This window comes from Sceloporus undulatus, chromosome 2, assembly GCF_019175285.1.
Source record: "Sceloporus undulatus isolate JIND9_A2432 ecotype Alabama chromosome 2, SceUnd_v1.1, whole genome shotgun sequence".
NCBI classification, from domain to species: Eukaryota; Metazoa; Chordata; class Lepidosauria; order Squamata; family Phrynosomatidae; genus Sceloporus; species Sceloporus undulatus.
Genome location: NC_056523.1, coordinates 123,998,195 through 124,022,034, shown reverse-complemented (window position 1 = coordinate 124,022,034; position 23,840 = coordinate 123,998,195). Strand labels below are relative to the sequence as shown.

Sequence of the window (23,840 nt, the reverse complement as noted above, 5' to 3'; positions counted from 1 at the left end):
TATTCAGGGGGAAAAGCATGGAAATGGATGAAGAGTTCTAGGAATGTTTGGCGCTTCCCTTGGGCAGTGTTTCTCCACTGACTCTGGAGTGCCCTCTGTTTTGTGGTGAATTTGCAGGAAAGTGCGTTTACTGTCCACATCTTTGAGCTTTTCCTGGGCCCTGTCTCTGCATTTCTTCTCGAGGGTCCTCCACTGGGGCTGTGTGGGGAGCCCTGGCTGCAAACCTTGTCCTGGAAGGGCCTTTGGCTGCTGCGCCTCAGGCAGCAAAACCCCTTGGGCGGCTCCTCCTGCTGGGATGCCTCAGCCGCTGCCGTCGGGGCGGGGAGAGGTTCCCGCCCTTCCTCCCTCCCTCCCTTCTTCCCAAAGCCATGGGCAGGGAGGCAGGGCAGGGAGCCATCCCAGGAGAGGCTCCTCCACGCTCCCTGGCCCCTGGCGCCACTGGGAGGGAGGCCCCCCGAGGGAAGAGGAGCCTTTCTAGGTAGGTCCCTTCAAGGAAGGAGGTCAGCCGGGGTGGGGGAGACCGGCCCTCCCTTTCCCGGACACGTCCTACATTGGTTTCAGCCTTTCTCTGCCCAGGAGGAATACCCAAACCCCCTCCATTTGGAACCGAATTCACATTTCTATTGAAGCATCTTTAGCTTTTCTTTCATCATGTCCTCCATTTGGAGCAGGACTAAGAGCAGGGTGACCAGACATGTCCTCCTTTCTCCAGGACGTGTCCTCCATTTCAGTCTTCTTCTGCTGTCCAGGAGGAATTCCCAAACCCCCTCCGTTTGGAGCAGGAGGACTAAGAAGCCTGGATGTACATTTTTAGGGTTTCTTCCATCATGCCCTCCATTTTGACCAGGACTAAGAGCAGGGCGACCAGGCATGTCCTCCTTGTTTCCAGGACCTGCCCTCCATTTCAGTCGCCTTCTTCTGTCCAGGAAGAATTGCAAAATGTTCTCCTTTTTGGAGAATGGCTGAGAAGCATGGACTTCTCTTTCTTCCGCGTGGGTTTAGCTTTTATTCGGCCATGCCCTCCGTTTCCCTTGAGGGCCCTCCTCCTCCATGTTGTGGTGGTGCCTTGACCTCCTTAGGGTTGTGCTGCCTGGTCACCCTCAGGTGGCCCTCTTGTCCCTTGGGAAAGGCTGAGGGGAGCCTTTGGCTTTGCATCAAGTTTGTTTTCATGCTGTTGTTGGGTGGGTTCAAGTCACTTCCGACTTACAGCAACAGTAAGGCAACTCTATCATGGGGTTTTCTTGGCAAGTTCCTTCAGAAAGGGGTTTGTCATTGCCTTTCCCTGAGGCTGAGAGAGTGTGACTTGCACCCAAGCCCACCCAGTGTATTTCCATGACCGAGCTGGGATTCGAACCCTCCTTTCCAGAGTCACAGGGTGCATCTATGCTGGAGAAATAATGCAGTTTGACACCACTTTATCTGCCATGGCTCCTTCTTACAGGATCCTGGGATTTGTAGTTGGGTGAGAGGCCCCAGCACTCTTGGGCAGAAAAGGCTAATGACTTAGTAAAACTCCAGATCCAAGGATTCATTTGAACAGTATTCTTAAAGTGGAGTCAAGCGGCATTATTTCTATCGTGTAGAAGCACAAATCACTTCTCAAGCTAGCCTCTGGCTGAGTTTGTATGTAGAGAGATCTTGTAGCACCTTTGAGACTCACTGAAAGAAAGAAATTGGCATCTGCCACCTTCTTTCTTTCAGTGAGTTTCAAAGGTGCTACAAGGTCTCTCTACATACTGATTTGACAGACGAACACAGCTATATCTTTGTATTCTTTTGAATTTGTTTTACTTCCTCGAAAATAGGCAGAAAGGAAAGCTGGACGGACTGGAAGGCCCACACAGGCATGTCCATTGGAAGTGGTAGGTCTAGGAACCCATCATGTTTAGGGGAGCCCAGTGAAGATTAGCAGCTCCCCTCCATCTTTTTGCCTCTCGGGGTTTAGACCTCCATTGACTGCAAAGGGGTGCTGCTTAGTTGGGGGTCTGGTAGCTATGGACTGTGCCCCTTGGGTAAGGCAGTAGGGTCAAGCATTATGTAATTCAAGACAAGCACATAATATCCTTCAAGGATTATATCCTTCAGGAAGACAAACTTTTGGGGATGGGGGGGGCATGGTGGGAGAGCTGGTGTGGTGGTTTGAGTGTTGGACTATGGCTGTATCCACACTACAGAAATAGTCCACTTTGATACTCCTTTAATTGCCCTGGCTCAATAGTATGAAATCCTGGGATTTTTAGTTTGCTACGGCTTCAGAGTTCTCTGACAGAGAAGGCTGAATCTCTCACAAGACCATAAATTCCAGAATTCCATAGCATTGAGCCACGGCAGCTAAAGCGGTGTCAGTCCAAATCATTTCCACGGTGCGGATGCAGCCTATAACTCTGGAGACCAAGATCTGAATGCCTGCTCAGCCATGTAAGCCCACTGAGTGACCCTGGGCAATTAATTCACAGTCTTTCAGCCTCAAAGGATGGCAGTGGCAACCCCCCTCTGAAGAAACTTGGCAAGAAAACCCCATCATAGGGTCTCTTTAGGGTTGCCATAAGTTGGAAAGGGCTTGAAGGCACACAGCAACCAAAGTGGGCAGGGTGGGAAATTGGTTGCCTTCTGGGATTCAGTTCTCCAAACCAGAAAAGTGGGAAGGAAGTTGGATGAAGTCAATTTTCCCCGTTTTTTGCTCCTGAAAAGTTTCCTGTGGGACGTAATTTTGGATTTCCCCACCTTCACAGTGCCATCCTAACTCATTCAGAATTAAATCTCACTGAATTCAAAGGGCCTTGAGTCCAGATAAGGCAAAATTTAGAGCATTTCAGAGTGCAGCTCCCAGAATGCTCCAAACATCATGGCCAATCTCTCAAAATCTCTCCCCCCCCCATTTGTCCTCCTATCAAGAATGCAACTATTGGGTGATATAGTAATGTGGTGGAAAAACCAAGAGTTTAGAAAAATTGCACTTTTGGACTAGAAGTCCATGCTGGTTGGGGATTCTGGATCTTGCAGTCCAAAGCATAAGTTTCCCAAGTCATGCAGAGGCCTATAAAGGTGTAAGGAACTAGAGAAGTGATTCCCAAACTTTGGCTTCCAGATGTTTTAGACTTTAGCTTCCAGAATTCTTGACTGCTGGCCAAATTGGCTGGGGCTTCTGGAAGCTGAAGTCTAAAACATCTGGAAAGTCAAAGTTTTGGAATCATTGGCAAGAATGGAGAAGTCTGTGGCCCTCCAGATATTGTTGAACTGCATCTCCCAGCAATCCTAGCCAGCATAGTCAATAGGGAGGAATGCTGGGAATTGCAGTCCTACAGCATCTGGAGGGCTCCATAATTCCCACTCCTGGATGCCAGACTTTTGGTGTCCTAGCTCTGGAAGAAGCCCTTCCTTTTTGCTGGCCTGCTATGAAGGCACCACATCTGCACATGCTCAGAGGAGCTACTCCAGAATGACTCCTTCCTGGAATCCAGGGATGCTCTGAGTTCATGGTGTTGAAAAACAGGTTTGGTGAGCCTGAGGGCAGGGAATGAGTGGGGCTGTGCCAGCTAGATTCAAGGTGGTGATTTTGAAGGAAGGATCCTGGAAATTGGGGGATGTGACGGGAGCATTGTGTGTGTGCGTGCGTGTGTGCGTGTGTGTATGTGTGTAGGCAGTTTTGATTTGGTGGGAGCAGAGAATGGAGTCCAATTAAAAACAGCTTGAATATTTGATTTCAGCCACTGACATAGTATCAACTGGGCTTCTCCTAGGGTAACAGTGAAATTTTTTTTGAAGATTTGACCTAGAGTGACCAGAGATCTCACGCCAGGAGTAAGTTTGAGGACTATCACAACTTAAAAAGGTACATTCAACACTCTGTCTTTTACTCAGATCTGTCAGTACAGGGACTGGATTGGGAAGAGGAGAGGAAAATGGGTAATTTGATGCTACAGAGGGTTTTTTTTTTAAACCTAGTTTGACTTGATTGTGTGAAAAGTTGCCACTTTCAGATAGTTTTGAGAATTTGAATACAGGTTCCCAAATCCATATTGTTGACAATATTTTTATTTGGCTGACCAAAAAGGCACAACATTGTGTACAAGCTTTCAAGCTCTCCAGATCTCTTCTTCAGGCCAGATGTTAGCAAGATCATAGGTGGGGGGGGGAATGGGGGGATGGACAACAAGTTTATATTGTAAACTAGGCTGTTTTCCTTTTGTATATCAATGGGAGGTGATTATCTGTTTTTCTTTCTGCTTAGGGACTAATTTTCCTTACTGGCTGAGGCAGGAGAAGTAAAGGAGGAAATGAGTTGATATGCAGAGTAACTGAGGGGAAAAGGAGCTAAAACTTCCTTCTCTATCATTTGCTGATGATCCCTGCCTGTTTCTAAACATTTAGATATCTGCAGTGGGTGGATCATGGGGTCAGGTGGGTTAATTTCCATGTGTTCAGAGGCTAGTTCACCCATTAATTATCTTCCTGTAGGAGTCGGAGTCATGCAGCCCTCCAGATATTGTTGGGCTGTAGCTCCCATCACCTTTAGCCAGGATAGCCCCTAGTGAAGAATGCTGGGAGTTATAATCCAACAACATCTAGGTAGGCCTCCTTGCTTACAGAGTTTTGGACAACTACTGGACTGATAAATCCAGTATCATATAATAATGTTTTTCTGCCGTGGGCAAAGTTGAGCTGAGTGGGGGAGCTAAGCGCCAGTGCAGTTTATTTAATCCGGTGGCTCCCAAACTTTGGTTCTCCAGATGTTTTGGACTTCAGCTCCCATAATTTTGTACTGTTTGCCAAGTTGGCTGGAGCTTCTGGCAGTTGAAGTCCAAAGCACATGGCGGACTAAAGTTTGGGAATCACTGGTCTATTGACATGCCTGTTCATAATACTGTACAGTAGGCCCTTAGAGTTTGGTTCCTGAACCACCACCACCCTGTGGGTACCAAAATCCATGGATGTTCAAGTCCCATTAAATATAATGGCAAAGTGAAACCGCGTTCCTCATATAAAATAGCAAAATCAAGGCTTGTTTTTGGAATTTACATCTTTTCAGAATATTTTCAAGCCGTGGATTATTGAATCCATGGATAAAAAAATCCATAGATACGGAGAGCTGAGTGTATACCTTAATTTACCTTCGCCTTTTGTGGATGCTGTGTGAGCATTTGTAGTTTAATTTAAGGGCTTTAAGCATGTTGCTGCCCTCTAAAGGATATAGACAGGAGTGCTCTGCCAGTCATCTTCCCAAACCTAAGGTGATTTCAGTCCCCACCCCATCCCACACACTCCTTTAATTGCTTTTCTTCCTCAGAAGGGGCCCATCAGATGTTCAAAGTGTTCCAAGGAAGACTCATCCATGCAAAACAATTAGTCACAGAGACCTTTTCACTTATATCAGGAATCTAGCCAAGCAGAAAGGGATTTTGCTTCTTCCCCACTTTTGGTTTCCAACCTGATGTGTGCCATCTCTGAGCACCAGATCCTGCTTCATCTTGGCAGCTAAGCAGGGTGAGCCCTGGTTAGAATTTCGATGGGGGACTAGCAATGAATACCAAGTGCAGTAGTCTACATTTCAGAGGAAGGAACTGGCTAAACTCATCTGACTAGTATTCCTTGCCTAAGAAAACACACTGAAATGTATGGGTTTGCTCTGTTGACAGGCAACTTGAAGGCACATAGAAAGGCACACACCCCATGCAAACATGGGAGCAGAGAGGCTGTACTTGAATTGTGGGCGGAGGTTTACCAATCACAAGCTACCTAGCAAAAACAGTTTGCTGAAAGGAGGCCAAGGCGTTGTTTGTTCCCAGGAGGAAGTTGAACCCATTTGTTTCTGTTCTCAGAGGAAGCTTATATGAAGTAACCACCTGTATTTTCAAAAGCCTCAGGTAGCCAGATATTTGTGTTTCCAGGAGCCGACTGTATCAGACGTTCAGCTCTCTGCTCTGCACAAAAAGGACTTATGATTCGTTTGTTGTGGCTGTGCTATGTTGAGTCTAACTTTAGAGTCTCCCATGGGTGTAGCCTCTGGCGGGAGGGTGAAATGAGGGCATTGGTCCCCAGCAAAGAAGAATCCTGTCTTCCCAAATGAGTTTTTCTTTCCATCCCTTAATTCTTAACCTTGCAGAGTGTGTGATATTCAAAATCATTCATACGTCAGACTAGGCTATTTGCTATGTAGTCACTTTGCCTGCTCTGTTTCTTTGGAAGCCTAAACTCTGATTTTAAATGCTTGACTGAAATTTTAAATTACTGCAGTGCTAGAAATTTTGGGGTGAAGGAAAATTTCATGGGGGACAGGATTCTTATTCAGGGGGGAATGCCATCATTTTGCCCACTCTCCCCAGCTAAGCTTGGGAGTCTCTGTCTGGAGGGTTCATGCCTAGACCTCCCTGACTACCTCTCAAATACATACTAGCTGCATTTGAGGGAGGAAAACATGAGAACGATGAAAGGAGCATTTGGAAACTGAATGGCTTTGAGTGAGCAGCAGGTAAGAGGTAAAGTGTAATGGAAACAGAACGTCTGGAGTTTGTCTGCAGATTTAGGGGGAAGGATGGGAAATGGAAGGCGGATTCTGAGTTGCTTCACCGTTCTTCTGCTTCTTGGGACAAAAATGTATTATTTTGTGCTAGACTGGAAGGCAGGTTGGAAACAAAACCATCTTTTAAAAACCTCTTTCCCCTGTAGAATGAGACTAACGGGAAGGGGTGGTAGCTGAAAAACCCTGGGAATTACCTACATTCTGAGGCATCTTCCCACTGAAAATTGCAACACTGGTTTTATAAATGCCTTACTTTTACAAGTCCTCCAAGACAGGATTATCCTAATTGTTGAAAGTGGATTCCTCCTTTATTTATTTATTTATTGCTGGTCTGCCATCTCCCTCTTAATTGTAATCTATCAAAATATTTGCATGGCTGTTTTACATGAAAGACCACAACCTTGTGAAGACAATGGCAATTCCAGATGTCCAGACATGTTCTTATGCACCTCAGACAGGGCTAGGCCTAAAATTGGGTAGAATGAGGCAGTTACCTCAGGCAGCAATTATTGGCTGGCACAAAATGGCTTGTTGTTTTTTGTTGTGTGCCTTCAAGTTGTTTCCAACTTATGGTGATGCTAAGGTGAACTTATCATAGGGTTGTCTTGGCAAATTTCTTCAGATGGAGTTTAGCATTGCCATCCTCTTAAGCTGGTTTCCAGAATCCTAGGTCCGACTTGCTTAAGGTCACCCAATGAGACTGAGCTAGGACTCACTCCCTGGTTTCCAGAATCCTAGGTCCGACTCTCAACCCACTGCACCATGCCAGCTTTTGGCATAAAATGGTAGTTAAAATACAGTAACGACAAAGTGAATCACAATGTGATGACACAAAATGGTAGCACATTGTGATTAACTTTGTTGTTACTGTATTTTAATGACAAGAATGAGTAGAAGCACTCATGGGATTTTCTTTATCATTCACCAATATAACTTAGCTGGCTTTGAACACACAAGTCTTGATGGTTTTGACTTAGGCAACAAAATGTGCCAGGGAATCCCTGAGGAAGAGCATATGCACACTCTAAGCAAAGGTATTCCTACTGGAGAAAGAAAGTATGAATCTAATAGCAGAGATGTTCTGGTATTTAGTCTTGAGCTATCCTTACGTATCTCCTAGGCAATATGTATAAATAATATCTTTGTTATTACATTTGTAGACAAGATTTTTCTCCTAGTATGTGAGGTGCATTCTGTTATTTCTGAAGGACAGTGAAGCCCTTTGGGAGAAAAATGAACAACAAAGGAGAAAAATATGCAGAAAGTTTACAGGCAAGACACTGCAAGGTCCAGTTCATAATCGTTCATAATTTGGTGTTCTTTCCATCATCCATGTCTACAGATGGGCTTCTCTGTTTCTGGTGCAAAAGGTACCATTTAAGTAGAGTTTTGTTGCTAGTGTTGCTGATTTTATACCATAGTTGCTTTCATCTTGTTGTTGTGTGTGCCTCCAAGGCATTTCTGACCATATCATGTAGTTTTATTGGCAAGATTTGTTCACAGGGATCTAGCCTTTGTCTTCCCTGGAGGCTGTAAGATGCCCAAGGTCACCCAGTGAGTTTCCACGGCCTAGTGGGGATTTGAACCCTGGTCTCCAGAGTTATAGTCCAACACTCAAACCACTACACCATGCTGGTTGTCTTACTCTGACTCAGTCATCCATTTAAATTATGAATGGTCAGAAAAAGGGCTGGCTCAGCACTACATATATTGTGGATGTCTGCTTCCCTACCACTTCTAATAGCCTAGAGATGAGGACCTTGTGGCTTTCCAAATGTTGGCTCCTTTTCCCAGCATCCCTCATCATTGGCTGTGCTGGCTAGGACTGATAGGAACTGTAATTAAACAATACCTGAAGGGCCACCTATTTCTCTTTACTGAAATAGACTTTGCCTGGAAGTGCCTCAGCACAAGCGTGGTTTGGATTTCAGCAAGCATCCACAGCTAGCAGACTTCTCATGCACTATCAACAGGCCTAACTCAGTCAGACAGTGAATGGTGTAGTGGCCCTAAAGCCTTAGGAACCAGATTTCTTGCCTGTTTCCTGCTGGGCTGCTTTCTGCTGCCCCAAAACTGAGCAGTGCACTTTTCAAGGTCAAATAGAATGATTGGGTGAAATAGTGGTCAGGAACACTACAAGCATTTCAAGAGAACACTTAGATTTGCAGAAAGGGAGATGAAAAGAGACTGTTTTGTGTCCTAATGCTTGCTCTGAGATGCTGGGGCTAATGTTAATGTGATGACTTAGGAAGTAAACATGATCACCTCCTTGATTAACTTTGGCACATTTCATACCCATCTCCTGATATCTGTTATGGCTGGGCCAATGTAGTGGGAAAACAGCTACTATGGCGACCAGAATCTTGAAGACCATTCTGTTCCATGGGTTGCTCCATTCTCTGGGCATCACTTGGGCAGAATCTAACTGCAATGAAGTTAGGGGTTCAGCTGTTTGGGATCCCTACCAAAGGCTTCATCCATAGTCCAGATATATCTGTAATGCCTGAGTTAGGCCCACTGCTATCTGATCCTGAACCAAAAAGAAAGGGAACTCAGCATATGCTATTGAAAAGAAAGTCACTCTTCTGTTCAAACTAAGGATTAGATCTTTGTACCAGTAGTGTCGGAGGACAGATCAACCATAATCATGAATACTATAGCTGGGTGAGTGACTAGTTCCTGCCAAATGAAATGAGAATGATCTGAGAGTGCCTGGAGGTCTGTGAGGTTTTTGAGTAGAAGGCTCTGTCAGTGTCAACTGTGGGTTTATGTTCATGGACAGTTTCCATCAGCAGTCACGAATGGTGGTCCTCTGTCAGTGTGGTGGTAAACCTGCTCTGGGTTTTAGTCTTTAAAGGAGGCACAAGATGGTTAATCTATTTAGTTCAACATCTTGGACAGCTCCATTATTTGAAAGTAAAACCTGGGTAGGTGGGGGATTTCAATATCTTACCTATAAGCCAACAGTTGCCGCTACCCACTATATCAGGGTGGTGGAGCTTTTAGCCCTCCAGGTTATTTTGGACTATAACTCCTACAATTATTTACCACTGGTCTTAGTGGCTGTGGCCAGGGGGAGTTCAGAATCAAAGCATCACCAGGGCCCAAAATTCGTTACCCCCATGACTGTTGCAATGTGATACTACCAGACATTATAATCTCTAATCTTCCAGGTAGATCACAAAGTAAACTGCCTGTGTTTCCATGGCTGTGGTTCCACCAGTGCTGGAACTGTGACATTCTTGCTTTTGTTCATGTTTTATTACCGTGCCTTGCAAATTGTTGATATTATCTAGCATTGACCTCTTTGTGATCTAACTACTGCAGTTCATTTTGAGGCAAGAGGTTCCTAAAAAACACTGAAGAACATAAATTCAAGTTTTCTTTAACCCCCACCCCACCCCCAATTTAGTTTTTAAAACAATTCTTGCTGTGTTAAGACGCATTTGCTTTTTCTGTATTTCTGAGATGTGGAATCAGGCTTTCCAGATGTTGTTGGACTCTTACAGCCCCTCTGCTCCAGCCAGCACAGCCATTGGTTTTAGGCAGTATAGGAAATGTAGCACAATTACATCTAGAGCAGGGGAAGGCAACCTGCGGCCCGCGGGCCAAATGCGGCCCAGCGAGGCCTTGGAACCGGCCCCAGCCCGGTTCTGCCACCGATTGCCGCTGGGGCCTTTGGGGGGGCAATTGTCTATAGAAGCCTCAGAAACATGCATTTATATTAAAAAAAATTTAAAATTCAACAATTTTTTTTTGCATGTCCTCCATTTTTTTAAAAAAAAGTGTCTTCCATTTGAAAATTTTGTCCTACATTTGTCCTGGTTTATTTATATATTTAATTTTAAAAAAATTATTTAATTATTTATTTTTTGGCTTCGGCCCCCCAGTTGTCTGAGGGACAGCAACCCGGCCCCCGGCTCAAAAAGATTGCCTACCCCTGATCTAGAGGTTCAGTTTCCCTTTCCCATCTCTGCTGTATTTAAAGTTACTATCAAATATGAGTGATGAGTTAAAGTGTGGCTGTTTCTTCTGTGTTATAAGGGGTAACCTTGGAGTTTCCTATGCAACCACATTGCTGGCCTATGTTTGTGTATAAATAAAATCTGCATTTAATTGGATTTTAGCAGCCATAAATGAACAAGTTTTTCCTGAATCTAAGATAAGCAACCTTGCTGCTAGATGATGTGTCCCTCCAAATGGACTGCAGCTCCCATGTTCTGTCAGCTATACTGCTAAGGCTGATTGGACTTGGAATCAAACAACTTGTAGGGCCTCATGTTTCTCATCCCTGCTTATTGGAATAACTGCTAGTGCTAAGACATTATTGTATCAAATGGAGGAGATTTGTCTACTTTGGCTTTCTTTTTATGTTAGGTGTAAGCTGATCTAGGGTAGGAGTTATTTAAAAAAAATCGAGGGTAGGAGTTATATGGGGAAAAAAACTTAACTCCCTATAGCAGATTTCTCCAATGCTAGAGTCTTCAGATTTGTTGGACTGCGACTTCTACCCTCTTCAAGCAACCTAGCCATTTTCATGCTCACGTGATGAGTGGAGCTGTAGCCCAGCACATTTAGACGGGTTAGAGGAGACTGAAAGGTACACCAATGTGTATTGCAGAGCAAGTCTTATTTCTGTTATGACTGGATGGGAGAATGAACAACAGACACCTAGAATGCAGTCGAATGGGATAGATTGTATCTTCTGTGGCCAAGATTATCCAACAACCTCTTATTAGATCTGGCATTTCTGAAAGAGAGAGACCACTCAGGAATGAACTACTCTAACCTCTTGCCCTCTCCCTCTTTCTTGGTAGACAGTATGATCCCGGTGGCTGAATTCAAGCACTTCACAGACCAGCAACCTGCTTTCAAGGTTCTTAAGCCATGGTGGGATGTATTGGCTGAGTACATCACCATTGCCATGTTGATGATAGGAGTTTTTGGTTGCACCCTGCAAGTAAGTATGCATAGGGGAACCTTCCTGACACTCTAGTGGGAATACAGTGTCACCGGAGAATATTGTATTGGCCATGGCAGAGAAGACTCTAGAATTTGGAAACACTGGGAGGTGTGGGAAAGAACTGATAGCCTGGTGCAGTGATTGTCAGCTTCTTCAGCTCAAATGTGGCAAAGCACTGCAGATTGGATTCCATGCAGCCAGTTCAGTGGAGGGCAGAAGCCCTCTGGAGATGACACTGTCCTGGCTCAGGAACTTGCACAAAGAGGATCTAGAAAGGCAGGAAGAAGAATGAGTTTTTGTATAAAATACAGAGGCAGATATTAAAGTACTGTATACTCACCCTGTCTCATAGCTATACAAAAACCTAAATCATCAGTTAGTATAAATTTGTCTGGCTTTGACTTCACATGCAATAAAGCTGAGATAATACAATGGATACTATTGGGGGAAAATACAATTTTTAGTGCTCTTTAAAAGAAAATCAACTATCTGATGTGTCAGGGAGAGCAGATCTAGCCCAGCCCCACTCCCTGCTATGCTAGTTTTCTACCTATAAGGAGGATGTTTCATAACCTTTCAAAAATATAATCTTCCATCTACAATCTGAGATGGTATAGCCCATTCAACCTTTTTGCCGGGAGGGGGGGCACAACCAGTTTTTTACCACCTGTTACAAATCATTATATTCTACAGGACCTTGCCCAATCATATTTCCTTTCTCTTCTCTATCATGGCATGACAGGTGATACATGATAAGATTATCTGTCTTCCCAACCATGTTCCTAATGGCACAGCCTCCAGTGATGTAGCCTGTGAAGATTTCACCAAGAGGAGAATCAGTGCCTCTCAACCAACTGAGACCTCTGCCTACCAGGAAATGAGTGGGCGGCAGAACAACCTAGACTTGCAACAGTACAGCTACATCAATCAGATTTGCTATGAGACAGCCCTCCATTGGTATGCCAAGTACTTCCCCTACCTTGTCGTCATCCACACCCTCATCTTCATGGTGTGTGCCTCTTTTTGGTTTAAATTTCCTGGTACCAGTTCAAAAATTGAACATTTTATCTCCATTCTGAGCAAATGCTTTGACTCACCTTGGACTACTCGAGCCATTTCAGAAGTCTCTGAGGAGGAGAATGGGACCTCAGAGAAAATGGGCCGGAGAAAGAAAATAAGCACTACCAGTGAGACAACAGAACTTTCCCCTTTGAGGGGTTCACTTTCAGAGAAGAAAGTCACAGAGTCCCCCTCCTCCATTAGCTTGTTGGACAAAAAGGAAGGTGAGCAGGCCAAGGCTCTGTTTGAAAAGGTTAAGAAATTCCGGCTCCATGTCGAACAAGGAGACATCCTCTACACCATGTACATCCGCCAAACTATTCTCAAAGTCTGCAAATTTCTAGTTATTACTATCTACAATGCAGTCCTGGTTCCCAACATTAGCTTCATTGTGCCATGCAGTATCGAGATGGAGGACATGACAGGCTATGACCATTTCTGCTGCAATCACACCAAAGCCCACCTTTTCTCTAAGCTGGCCATCTGCTACATTTGCTTCCTTGGCATCTATGGCATGACCTGTCTCTACACTCTTTACTGGCTCTTTCACCGGCCACTCAAAGAGTATTCCTTTGACTTTGCCCGTGAGGAAACGGGGATCTGGGACATACCTGATGTCAAGAATGATTTTGCCTTCATGCTTCACCTCATCGACCAGTACGATTCCCTCTACTCCAAGCGCTTTGCTGTGTTCCTCTCAGAGGCCAGTGAGTTCAAGCTGAAGCAGCTCAATCTCAGCCATGAGTGGACTGTGGAGAAGCTGCGGCAGAAGCTGCAGAAGAATGCACATGACCGGCTGGAACTCCATCTCTTCATGCTGCCTGGATTGCCTGACACCACTTTTGAGCTGACTGAGGTGCAGGCTCTGAAGCTGGAGCTCCTCAAAGATTTTACTTTCCCAAACTCTGTAACTCAGTTGGTCAACCTCCAGGAGCTTGCACTGATTAACAGCCCTGTGAAGCTGAATTTCACATCTTTGATGTTCTTCCGTGAACACCTGAAGGTGATGCTTGTCAAGTTTGATGATATAAAAGATATACCAGTATGGACATACAACCTGAGAGGCTTGGAAGAGTTGCACATTGTGGGACACTTTAGCCCAGAGATGAACCGGGCAGGAAATCTAGAATGCATGCGTGAACTGAGGAGCCTGAAAGTCCTGACACTCCATAGTAACATGTCAAAATTGCCACCCAGTGTGGCTGATCTTGCCACTCATCTGCAGAAGCTCAGGATTCACAATGATGGGACTAAGCTGGTGACTCTGAATACCCTCAAGAAGCTCTTCTGTGTGCAGGAACTGAAGCTGATAAATTGTAACTTGGATCGCATCCCTCATGCTGTCTTCAGCTTGGTGAACCTGCAGGAGTTAGACCTGAGGGACAACCAGCTGTATTCAATTGAAGAGGTTATCAGCTTCCAACACTGCCGCAAGTTAGTATGCCTCAGACTTTGGCACAACCACATTTCTAGCATCCCTGACCATATCCGCAAACTCAAGACCTTGGAGCAGCTTGACCTCAGCCACAACCGGATTGAGGCCCTCCCTCCCCAGCTGTTCCTGTGCACTAAGCTAAACTATTTGGATCTTTCCCACAATAATATCCAGGTCATCCCTCCTGGGATGGGCGTGCTACAAAGCCTCCAGTATTTTGCCATTTCACACAACTTTGTAGAGGTGTTGCCTATTGAAATCTTCTTCTGCAAAAGGCTTAAGGTTCTCAAACTAGGCCACAACAAACTGCGCCACCTCTCTGACCGTGTCAGCTGGCTGCCTTCACTCTCCAGGCTGGAGCTGAAGGGAAACCACTTGGACATCCTGCCCCGGGAAATTGGCCAGTGCTCAGCCCTTAAACATAGTGGCCTTGTGGTGGAGAGCAACCTTTATGAGACATTACCTTTAGAGATTAGGGAGAAAATGGAGGAAGAATGATGTGGCAAATCAGAGCAGAGATGTCAGATGGGGCCCCTCTCAGGTGTTGGCCACATTGATAATGGTGCATATAGAGATCTGAGTAAGTCTGGTGCCCATATGTCTTAAAGAGCATGTTACTCTATTTTGTTTGTACCACCTAGAGTGGATTTGGTAAGGGAACCAAAGCTTCATCACTGGCTGGAATCAGGGCCGGAATGGAAAGTGTTTCCTCAAAAGCAGGGAGAGGGATAGTAAAACCCAAAGAATTCAGGTAGAATGAAGGTCCAAATAACACAAAGTAGCAAGTGTCTTTTTTAACAACAAGAGCAAACAGTTTTCAGAGTGGACAAGTAGCAGAAATTCTTCATGAAAGAGAATTTGTTGTATCAAACCAAATCTTAATTATAGTTATTTTTATATGTATATGTGTGTACTTGTGTATATTTTTTCCAGTTTAAAAATAATTTTATTAAAGTGTGATTATTACAGAAAGAAAACAAATTATTACAAAAGCAATAGAAAAATCAAGAAAAACACACAAAAATTCAAAAGCAAACAGTTAAAAGGGGGAGAGCGCTTTGTAAGTTTTAAAAAATATTCTGGGGTCTTGTGATAGTTTTTGTCCAAACGTTTTCAAACATTCCCTTCTGCCCAACTACAGCATGGCTGTAGTTTCCAGAATACACTTTAAATTTTATTAGAAGTCTTTTTTGGCTACAGACTGGTGGGGGCTGGTGAGACTAACTTTACCACAGGGAGACAGCCCACTTGTATTCACTTTTACTTTTTAAAAGAAGAGTTGTGTTCTTTGCTGTTGAAGAGCCAGAGCAGAAAGCTTTAATAGAACTCTGACCTATCAAAATTCATGGTATTATTTACCTTGGACTGTTCCAAATTGACTTTTTGTCACATTGGCTTGAATCCTAACTAACATTCCTCCATTGGCAGAAATAACCTTACTGTAGAGGTCCTGTCATGGGCTGTTCCCATGGTAGAGCATGAGGAAAATGATTCCTCTTTGCAATCATTTCACCAATTCCCCTTTGCAATATGTGAGGATTTTTCGTTTGGAGGGGGGAAAAGGAAGAGGAATTATGGTAGAGATACAAGTATATCTCTGTTAATGAAGTTAGATGTATTCCCAGGCAAACAAAATTTGGTATCAGAGGCAGAAATAACATGAAAAGCACAGAAGACGTTTGCAACCCCCCCTCCCAAAAAAAGAGTATTTGAACATGCTTCAGCAAACTTTTCAGAACTAAACAATGTGAAATGAAACAACCAGGTCAGGTAAGCCTTTCATAAGTAAACAAAAAAATTGTATTTTCTAGAGATCACTTGAAAGCTTATTCCAAAATGGCTCCTGGAATTATCCACTCCCCCCTCAACAGCATCCACTTTTGTTATGATTTCAGTTTTGGTGGCCATATTTATAGATCTATGTTTATGATTGTTTTGTGCAGAAAACATTTTCTGTGTAGAAAATTATTGAAATATTAATACAATACCTGTGCAGAAAATGCTGTTTTCTGCTTAAAACAATGACATGTGAATTTTGCACAGAATAAGTCCCAAATTGCAAGGATTCTTTTCAGTTCAGATTTTGTTCATCAGGGTTACTCAACACTTCAAAAACATGTTTTTGAACCATTTTATGAATATTTTCAAATATTCTTTGCATCCCTACAGCACAGGCTGAATCAAGTGATGAAATCTTGCTTTTTCTCTGTTCCATACTTACAGATAATTTTTAAAACAAAGCTATTTTGCAAATTGTTTACATTTCTTTAGCCTAATGCAAAGGTAAAGAACATGTTGCCCTCCAGAGGTAGATGGACAGCATTAGGGGAGTGCAGGCCATGCAATCTCAGCTCAGAACAAACCCCCATGAAGATGTTGTTTGTAAGAAGATGCACGAAATTTGTAAGAAGAAGAAATATAATGCTGAAGGATGGGGATACAGTTGAAACACTGATAGAAGTGAGCTGCATAACTGAATGTCACCACAGTTAAAGCCCTGCAAAGTCTAGCCTTTTGGGCCACGCTGATCAGGGTTACCATCATCAGAACCTCCGAAGCTGATCGTAAAAGCTAGATAAGTTGGTAGTGGATCAGGGAAGAGTTAAAGTAACTGGTTCCCAGCCATTTAGGGCTTTCTCCAGTAATGCTGTATCTTCAGTGGCACCATGTGATTCATTGACAGCCAACAGAGATTTCGGAATGCATGAAGTGTGCTTTGCTGCCCTTGTCTGTACCAACTTCAGCTTCTGAACTGTCATCTGAGGAATCCCTGTGTAAGAGATCATTACAGTTGTCTAATCACAGGATGTTAAGCATAGGCCGATGTGATCAAGATCCACCAGTCCAGGAACAGTTATATCTCGTGGATCAACTTTAGGTGAATATAAATGACATTACAAGTTGTTTGACAGTGAAATAAGCTGATTCAGGGTGTGGTAGAGTCTCCTTTGAAGGTTTCCATAAGATGGCTGAATGGCCATTTCTTAGGAATGATTTGATTGTGTTTTGCATGGCAGGGGGTTAGATTGGATGGCCCTTGTGGTCTCCCAGTTCTATGATTCTATTAAATGCTCTTCACCACTGAAGACATTTGGGTCTTCTAATGATAATTTGAAATATCACATAACCATAACTCCAGGAATGGGGAACCTCTGCCAGCCTGTAGCCCCCCGTGCAACAGTTTTCCTGGGGCCTTTTCTCACTACACAATTATTGTGCTATAATTCCACTTTAACTATCATGGCTGTAATTTGTAGTTTGGTCAAAGGCACCAAAGGAGTTCTGGGTGAGAATTCTAAAAGCCCCTCCCTCCAATGCCCATCCCAAGATTCCATAGGATGGAGCCGTGGTTGATCAAGGGGAATCATAGCACCATCTTTGTGTAGTGTGAAAGGGCTATGGGCTGTTCAATTCCATGCAAGAATTTACTGGCTCACAAGCCATAGCTCATATCTGTGCAAGGTGTTTTAAGATTTAAACACTTTTAAAAAAACTCTCATCACTGATCAAGACGCAACAACAAAAGTAACAAAGGCATAGGATGGGTGGTTACCACACTGGCTTTCAGGTGAGGAGCTGCAGATAGTGACCTCTCTGCCCAGGATTGCAGAGCGCTCCCCCCCCCCCCCCCAGCGTTTGTGTGTGTGATATGCCTTCAAAGCTGACTGTCGAGGTATAGCATCCCCATGAATTTCATAGGGTTTTCTCAGAGAAGGGATATGCAGAGGTGGTTTTGCTAGTTCCTCTCTCTGAAATATTACTTGCTATTTGTTTACAAAGTCAGCTTTTTCTCTTTGGCTGTGCCTCATTGCCACCTAGTGGTTGATGCTATTGAAGGCACTCCAAGACAAATCTAAATAAAATAATATTTTAAAATTCTCTTCATTTATTTGAGGTGAGACGTGGGTGTGGGTCTTCAGGAGGCACTAGTATATTTTGTTTTAACGTAACACAAATAGCCAATTCTTGAAAACTCATTGGAGAGAGGTGATGCACATCTGAGATTTGCTTCCCTAAGCTGTCAATTAGCTGTTGGCTTCCTTTGGGCAAGAAAAGCAGATAGAATCATAGAATCATAGAGTTGGAAGAGACCACTAGGGCCATCCAGTCCAACCCCCTGCCATGCAGGAAATCCAAATCAAATCCATTACAGTGGATTAGTTATCATTGCCTTTTTCCTAATTTGGACTCAAGCTTTTCTACAGCTCAGCTGAACCACATCCCTTAGGAATGTGACATTGCACGTAAATCCTGGCCACAAATCACAAAGTGCTGGAGGCACAACCTGACACAGATAGGTGTGGACCTAAGAACCCGATTATGGGAAGACTAAATTCCCTAAATACCCTAAAGGCACCAGATCCCCTCTGATCCTGGAAGCTAAGTAGGGTCATCCCTAGTTACTACTTGGATGGGAGACCCCCAACAAATACCAGGTGCTGTAGGCTATATTTTGGAGGAAGGAACAGTCAAAACCACCTTTGAGTATTTCTTGTCAAGGAAAACCCTATGAAATTCATGGGGTCACCATAACTTGACAGTCAGCTTGCAGGCACACACACATACACACACACAACAACCAAAGGAGGGGCACTCAACATCATCCAAAGATCTATGCAGGCCAAGATCTATGCAGATCTATATAGATCATGAGCTATTATGAGGTAAACTAAGGTGCAGTGAGTGGTCATGCTGTCAAGGCTGTTAATCAGGGTGCCACCAACCAGAATCAGCAGAAGGGATCCTAAAGGAAACTGGGCTGGTGCAGCTTACTTTGAATAATGTAATGTGACCAAGAAAATACACCCTCAGCCTAATTAAGTCCAGAGTCTAAGAACTTTATCACACCATTCTGCTGTGAATGTTTAAGAATGGAAGCAAATAAGTTTGGCATAAATTCTTACACAATTTCCCCCACCATAGCGCTTTGGCGATCCATGGTTGCATGATCTGTTTTCCACATTGCCAAACATTGTCTTTGTGACCACCAACTTCCTCCCAAAGCTGGCTTCTGTGTGAATGTGCACAGCAGCCAGCTTTGGGAACATGCTGGTGGCCACGACTGCTGTCGGGGGGGAGGTGAAAAGGAGCAGAATTATACCCACTCACACTGCATGACTGCCTGAGAAGCAGAACTTCAGTGGAAGGGACCTATCACATGAAGTCAGTACTGTAATGGAATAGCAGTGAGACTGAGAGCCTTTTAGTGGGTTTTGCCCATCAATGAAAAGGTGTGCTATGGTCCAAAACGTATCGCAGAAATAATCCAATCAGACCACTTTAACTGCCCTAGCTCAATGCTAGGGAATTCTGGAAATTGTAGTTTTGTGAGACATTTAGCCTTTTCTGTTAGCTTGCTCTGGTGCCACAATAAACTAAAATTCCCAAGACTCCCTAGCACTGAGCCAGGGCAGTTAAAACAGTCTCAAACTGGATTATTTCTGCAGTGTGCTTTGGACTTATATTAAAAAAAGGGAATGCAAGGGAGAAATGGGACCTGTTGAAATTCCACTTTTCTAGTCTTGTGTGATGAAATTTTAAATTGCCTAACTGCACTGCTGGGTATGGCAAAGACGTACCACTTGAGAAAAACAGCAGGATCAGCTGAGGGGCTCAACAGACCATTCCAAAAGGGTGGGCTGCTCGTTTTTTCTCCTGAGGGACACCGCAGCAGCCAAACCATGCGACATCCCTCTGCACCAAAAAGAACCCATAAAAAATGGGTTCTTTTAGGTTTGCACGGTCGACGAATGAGTGTGCCATTGGCACACTGTCATGGGTCGATGATGCGAGAGTGGCGCCGCAACATGCGGACACTGCACTGCGCTTGTGTCATCATGGCGGTCCCCGTGGGGACGGGAGGCTGCCATGATGGCGGCATCTGTACAGACTAGAGTTTGGGAACATGTGGTTGCTGCACGCTCTCGAACCTATAATCGGCACCAGGGCAGTGCTTCCCTACCCATTTGTACCAGGCCTGAGTTAGACAGAAAGGTTCAGCAAACTAGGATTCCTACATTTTGTCTGATTTGCATAAGAAAGGTGAACCTTCTGGTATGGAAGGGTCAGATGAGGAGGAGGAGGAGCTGGAAGCTCTTGTTATAATTCTGAGCAGATCTAGCCATCTTGGCCATATGAAAAATTCCCGTATTTAGGCAATCTTTTTATTAGGCCAACTCAAAGGTCATAAGATAGTATGCAATATTTTGGGATCTTCAGATGTCTGCACTAGGACACATTGACAACCATATTCTATTTTAACTGCAGTGACAACATCCTGGTAAATGGGGTGCAAGCTTGTAGAAGCACGGGATGTGTCCTCCTGAATCTTCCTTCATGAAGAAAAGCCAGAGATGGGTGGGATCCCTAAACAGGAGTGATTACATTCTCCTGAAGTTTGTTAAACAGTGAAAAGGAGAAGCCAGGCATAGTCAGACATGCATTCTAGACTTTACTGAGTTCAGTAAATTTAAGGAAATACAGAGGGCCATCCCAGGGTCAGGAATACTAAAAGAGAAGGGAGATCAGGACAGATAGGTTTCTCAAAAGGGAAATACTGAAGGCACAATTTAAAACAGTTCTAATGAGGAGGAAAATGGGAGGTGTCTTAAGAAACTAGGATGGATGATTAAGGAACTTTCAACTGAGCTAAGTTTTAAACGGGGCGTGTATAAGAAATGGAAAAGATGGGAAATCACCAAAGAGGAATTCAAACAAATAGCTAGCATATATAGGGGTAAGGTCAGAAAAGCAAAAGTGCAGAATTAGCGCAGGCTTGCTAGAGAGGTTAAGAATAATAAAAAGGGCTTTTTGGGTATGTCTGTAGCAAAAAGAACAGGAAAATGGTAGGGCCACCGAGTGAAGAACATGGCAAAATGCTAAGAGGGGACAGAGAAAAGGCAGACATACTCAACACCTTTGCCTCAGTCTTCTCACAAAAGGAAAAGGGTGCTCAACCTGAGGAAAATGGAGCAGAGGACACAATAGGGGAAACGCAGCACAGAATAAGTAAAGAGGTAGGACAGGAATACCTGGTTATCCTAAATGAATTTAACTCTCCAGGACCAGATGAACTACATCCAAGGGTATTAAAAGAACTAGTAAATGTAATCTAAAACTCATTAGCAATAATCTTTCAGAACTCCTGGAGAACAGAAGTCCCAGCAGACTGGGGGACAGCAAACGTTGTCCCCATCTTCAAAAATGGGAAAAAAAGAGGATCCCAACAATTATCACCCAGTTAGTCTGACATCAATACCAGGAAAGATTCTATAGCAGACTGTTAAAGAGAGAGTCTGTGAACATCTAGAAGGCAATTCCATAATCACAAAAAAGGATATAGCATATCCTGATTTCAGTAAGGCCTTTGATAAGGTCCCCCATGATAACCTTGCAAACAAGCTTGTAAAATGTGGGTTAGACAATGCAACTGTTAGGTGGATTTGTAATTGGTGGAAGGCCGAACCCAAAGGGTGCTCCACAATGGCTCCTTTTCATCCTGGATAGAAGTGACCAGTGGGGTCCCACAGGGTTCTGTCCTGGGCCCAGTGCTATTCAACATCTTTATCAACAACTTGAATGAAAGAAAAGGAGGCATGCTTATCAAATTTGCAGATGACACCAAATTAGGAGGAGTAGCTAATACATAGAGGAGACAGACAAAATTCAAAATGACCTTAATAGATTAGAAAGCTGGGCCACAGTTAACAAAATGAATTTCAACATGGAGAAATTTAAGGTACTGCACTTAGGGCAGAAAAATGAAATGCATAGATATAGGATAGGGGATACCTGGCTGAATGGGACTACATGTGAAAGGGATCTGGGAGTCCAAGTAGACCACAAATTGAACATGAGTCAAAAGTGTGATGCGACAGCCAAAAATGCCCATGTGATTCTAGGCTGCATCAATAGGAGTATAGTGTCTAAATCAAGGGAAGTAATAGTGCCACTCTGTTCTGCCTTGGTCAGGCTTCACCTGAAATACTGTGTCCAGTTCTGGGCACCACAGTACAAAAAAGGATATTGACAAACTGGAGCATGTCCAAAGGAGGGCGACTAAAATGGTGAAGAGCGACTTAGGGAAGTGGGTATGTTTAGCCTGGAGAAGAGAAGTTTAAGAGGCGATATGATAGCCCTATTGAAGTATTTGAAGGGATGTCATATTGAGAATGCAGCAAGCTTGTTTTCTGATGCTCCAGCGAATAGGACCCAGAACAATGGAATCAACCTACAGGGAAAGAGATTCCACCTCAGCGGAGGAACTTTCAGATAGTATGAACTGTTAGGAGCCTTCTTCTTTGGAGGACTTTAAACAGAGGCTGGATGGTCATCTGTCAAGGGTGCTTTGATTTAGATTTCTTGCATGGCTGAATGGGGTTGGACTGGATGGCCCTTGTGGTCTCTTCCAACTTTATGATTCTATTATCCCATGCAATCCTGAGAGTTGCAGTTTAGGGAGAAGCCTTTAGAATTCCCACTCAGGGAATTCCTCAGGTTCCAGTCCCCAAACTGCAAATCCCAGGATTTCATGGGCCACGACAGTTAAACTGGATTCATAATTCTGTAATTGTGTAGTGTGGATGGGCCAGGCAAAAGATGATAAAAAGTAAATAGTGTGGGTGTGGGGGTAAGTTGACTGATATTGAAAATGTGTAATCTATATGGTCAGAGTCTTAAGAAGGCATGGGAAAGTAAGGTTCTACCTTGAAGGATTGTGAGGACAAAATTAGGGGGAAATGTGCTCTAAACCTCTTGATTAAAACATGAAGAAATGAATGAAATGTTCTGCCAGTAGGTGCGTGATTAATTCGCTCAATTATTTTAATAGCTTCTTTCCTTCCTGAATATCAAGGAAATGTGTCAAGCAGTCCCTTTGAAAGTAAATGAGGTTTGTTTTCAAGAACTTAAAGCCTCTCTCCCCTCCAGCCCTTTCCTCTTGAATGCAGCTGCTATGGAAACAGAATAATGCATCTTGCACAGGGAGCAGGACTAAAAAAGATTTGTGTGCAGACTAAAACCACAACTCAAGGAGAGAGGCTTGGAAGAGGACAAACCTTGCGGATCAGAGCAAAGGGTGTGCCGGAAAAGTGCCAGGCAGTCTGCAGGTGAGGATCTTTGAGGAAAGTAAAAAGGAGAACAGAGGAGAGATACCTGGAGGATTTGCAGGGTGTGATGATGGGAACCCTGCCACTGCCCTGTACAAAGACTTATGTGTATGTGGTAGTCTTGTGAGCAATGTGGCAGGCATTGGAAAAGAGGCAGAAGACAGGGGACTTGCTTTCCTCAATACAGTACAAATTTCCCCATTCCACTCCTTATCACCCTCCAGGCATCCTTGAGGGAAACCTGGTTGGCATGCAGCCCATGGCAACTGCTATAACATACCCTCCAATTGTCCCAATTTAGCAGGGGCATCATTGGCATCACTAGGGTTTGTGTCACCCAGTGTGGTAATGTCAAGGGAGGAGAGCAGCAGTGATCTCCCTCAAAACATCTCCCAAACCCAGGCACTGCTTCCCAAAGTGGGACACCCTAGGCAGGGCCTGGGTGGGTGAGTACTTGGGAGGGAAGGATGGAGAGGTTAGGACCCCCACAAAAGAAGGGGCACTTCAGGGGGACTTCTTCCAACTCTTCAGCAGCAGTGGCTCAATTGGCCTCCTCTTGTTGCCTGTCTGCTTTTGTACTCCCTGACCAAGCTGCCATGCTGCTGCCGACAACTGAGAGTAGCCTGGCAGGTGGGGAGACTCCTGGGCAATCCTGATTAATCCTCTGTAGTTCCACTTTCTCCACTGCTTTTAAAATGACCCAGCTTTTCTCTCTCTCTCTCCTGCTTTCCTCCTTTGCCCTCATCTTATTTAAAT

General features: G+C 44.1%; 2 protein-coding genes across 4 annotated transcripts in view; both read left to right on the top strand.

Annotated features, from left to right (window-relative positions):
- Positions 1-371: 371 nt before the first annotated feature.
- On the top strand, positions 372-14,841 carry LOC121921254 (volume-regulated anion channel subunit LRRC8E-like). Of its 3 annotated transcripts, none has more exons than XM_042449051.1 (4): positions 372-478; positions 3,741-3,832; positions 11,338-11,480; positions 12,226-14,841. In XM_042449051.1, exons 3-4 carry the CDS (start codon positions 11,343-11,345, stop codon positions 14,473-14,475), a joined length of 2,388 nt encoding a protein of 795 aa, XP_042304985.1. In that variant the 5' UTR covers positions 372-478; positions 3,741-3,832; positions 11,338-11,342; the 3' UTR covers positions 14,476-14,841. The 3 variants fall into 3 exon arrangements, with proteins under 3 accessions (XP_042304985.1, XP_042304983.1, XP_042304984.1); XM_042449049.1 differs by lacking the exon at positions 372-478 and adding an exon at positions 7,729-7,890 and having other exon boundaries at positions 3,783-3,832; XM_042449050.1 differs by lacking the exons at positions 372-478; positions 3,741-3,832 and adding an exon at positions 9,042-9,184 and having other exon boundaries at positions 11,342-11,480.
- An 8,156-nt stretch (positions 14,842-22,997) lies between these two features.
- Positions 22,998-23,840, top strand: part of LOC121921257 (volume-regulated anion channel subunit LRRC8D-like) — a 6,227-nt gene continuing 5,384 nt past the window's right edge. The window contains exon 1 of the mRNA XM_042449054.1: positions 22,998-23,084. The gene's annotated coding sequence lies outside the window, so the exon portion shown is untranslated. The remainder of the gene's footprint in view (positions 23,085-23,840) is intronic.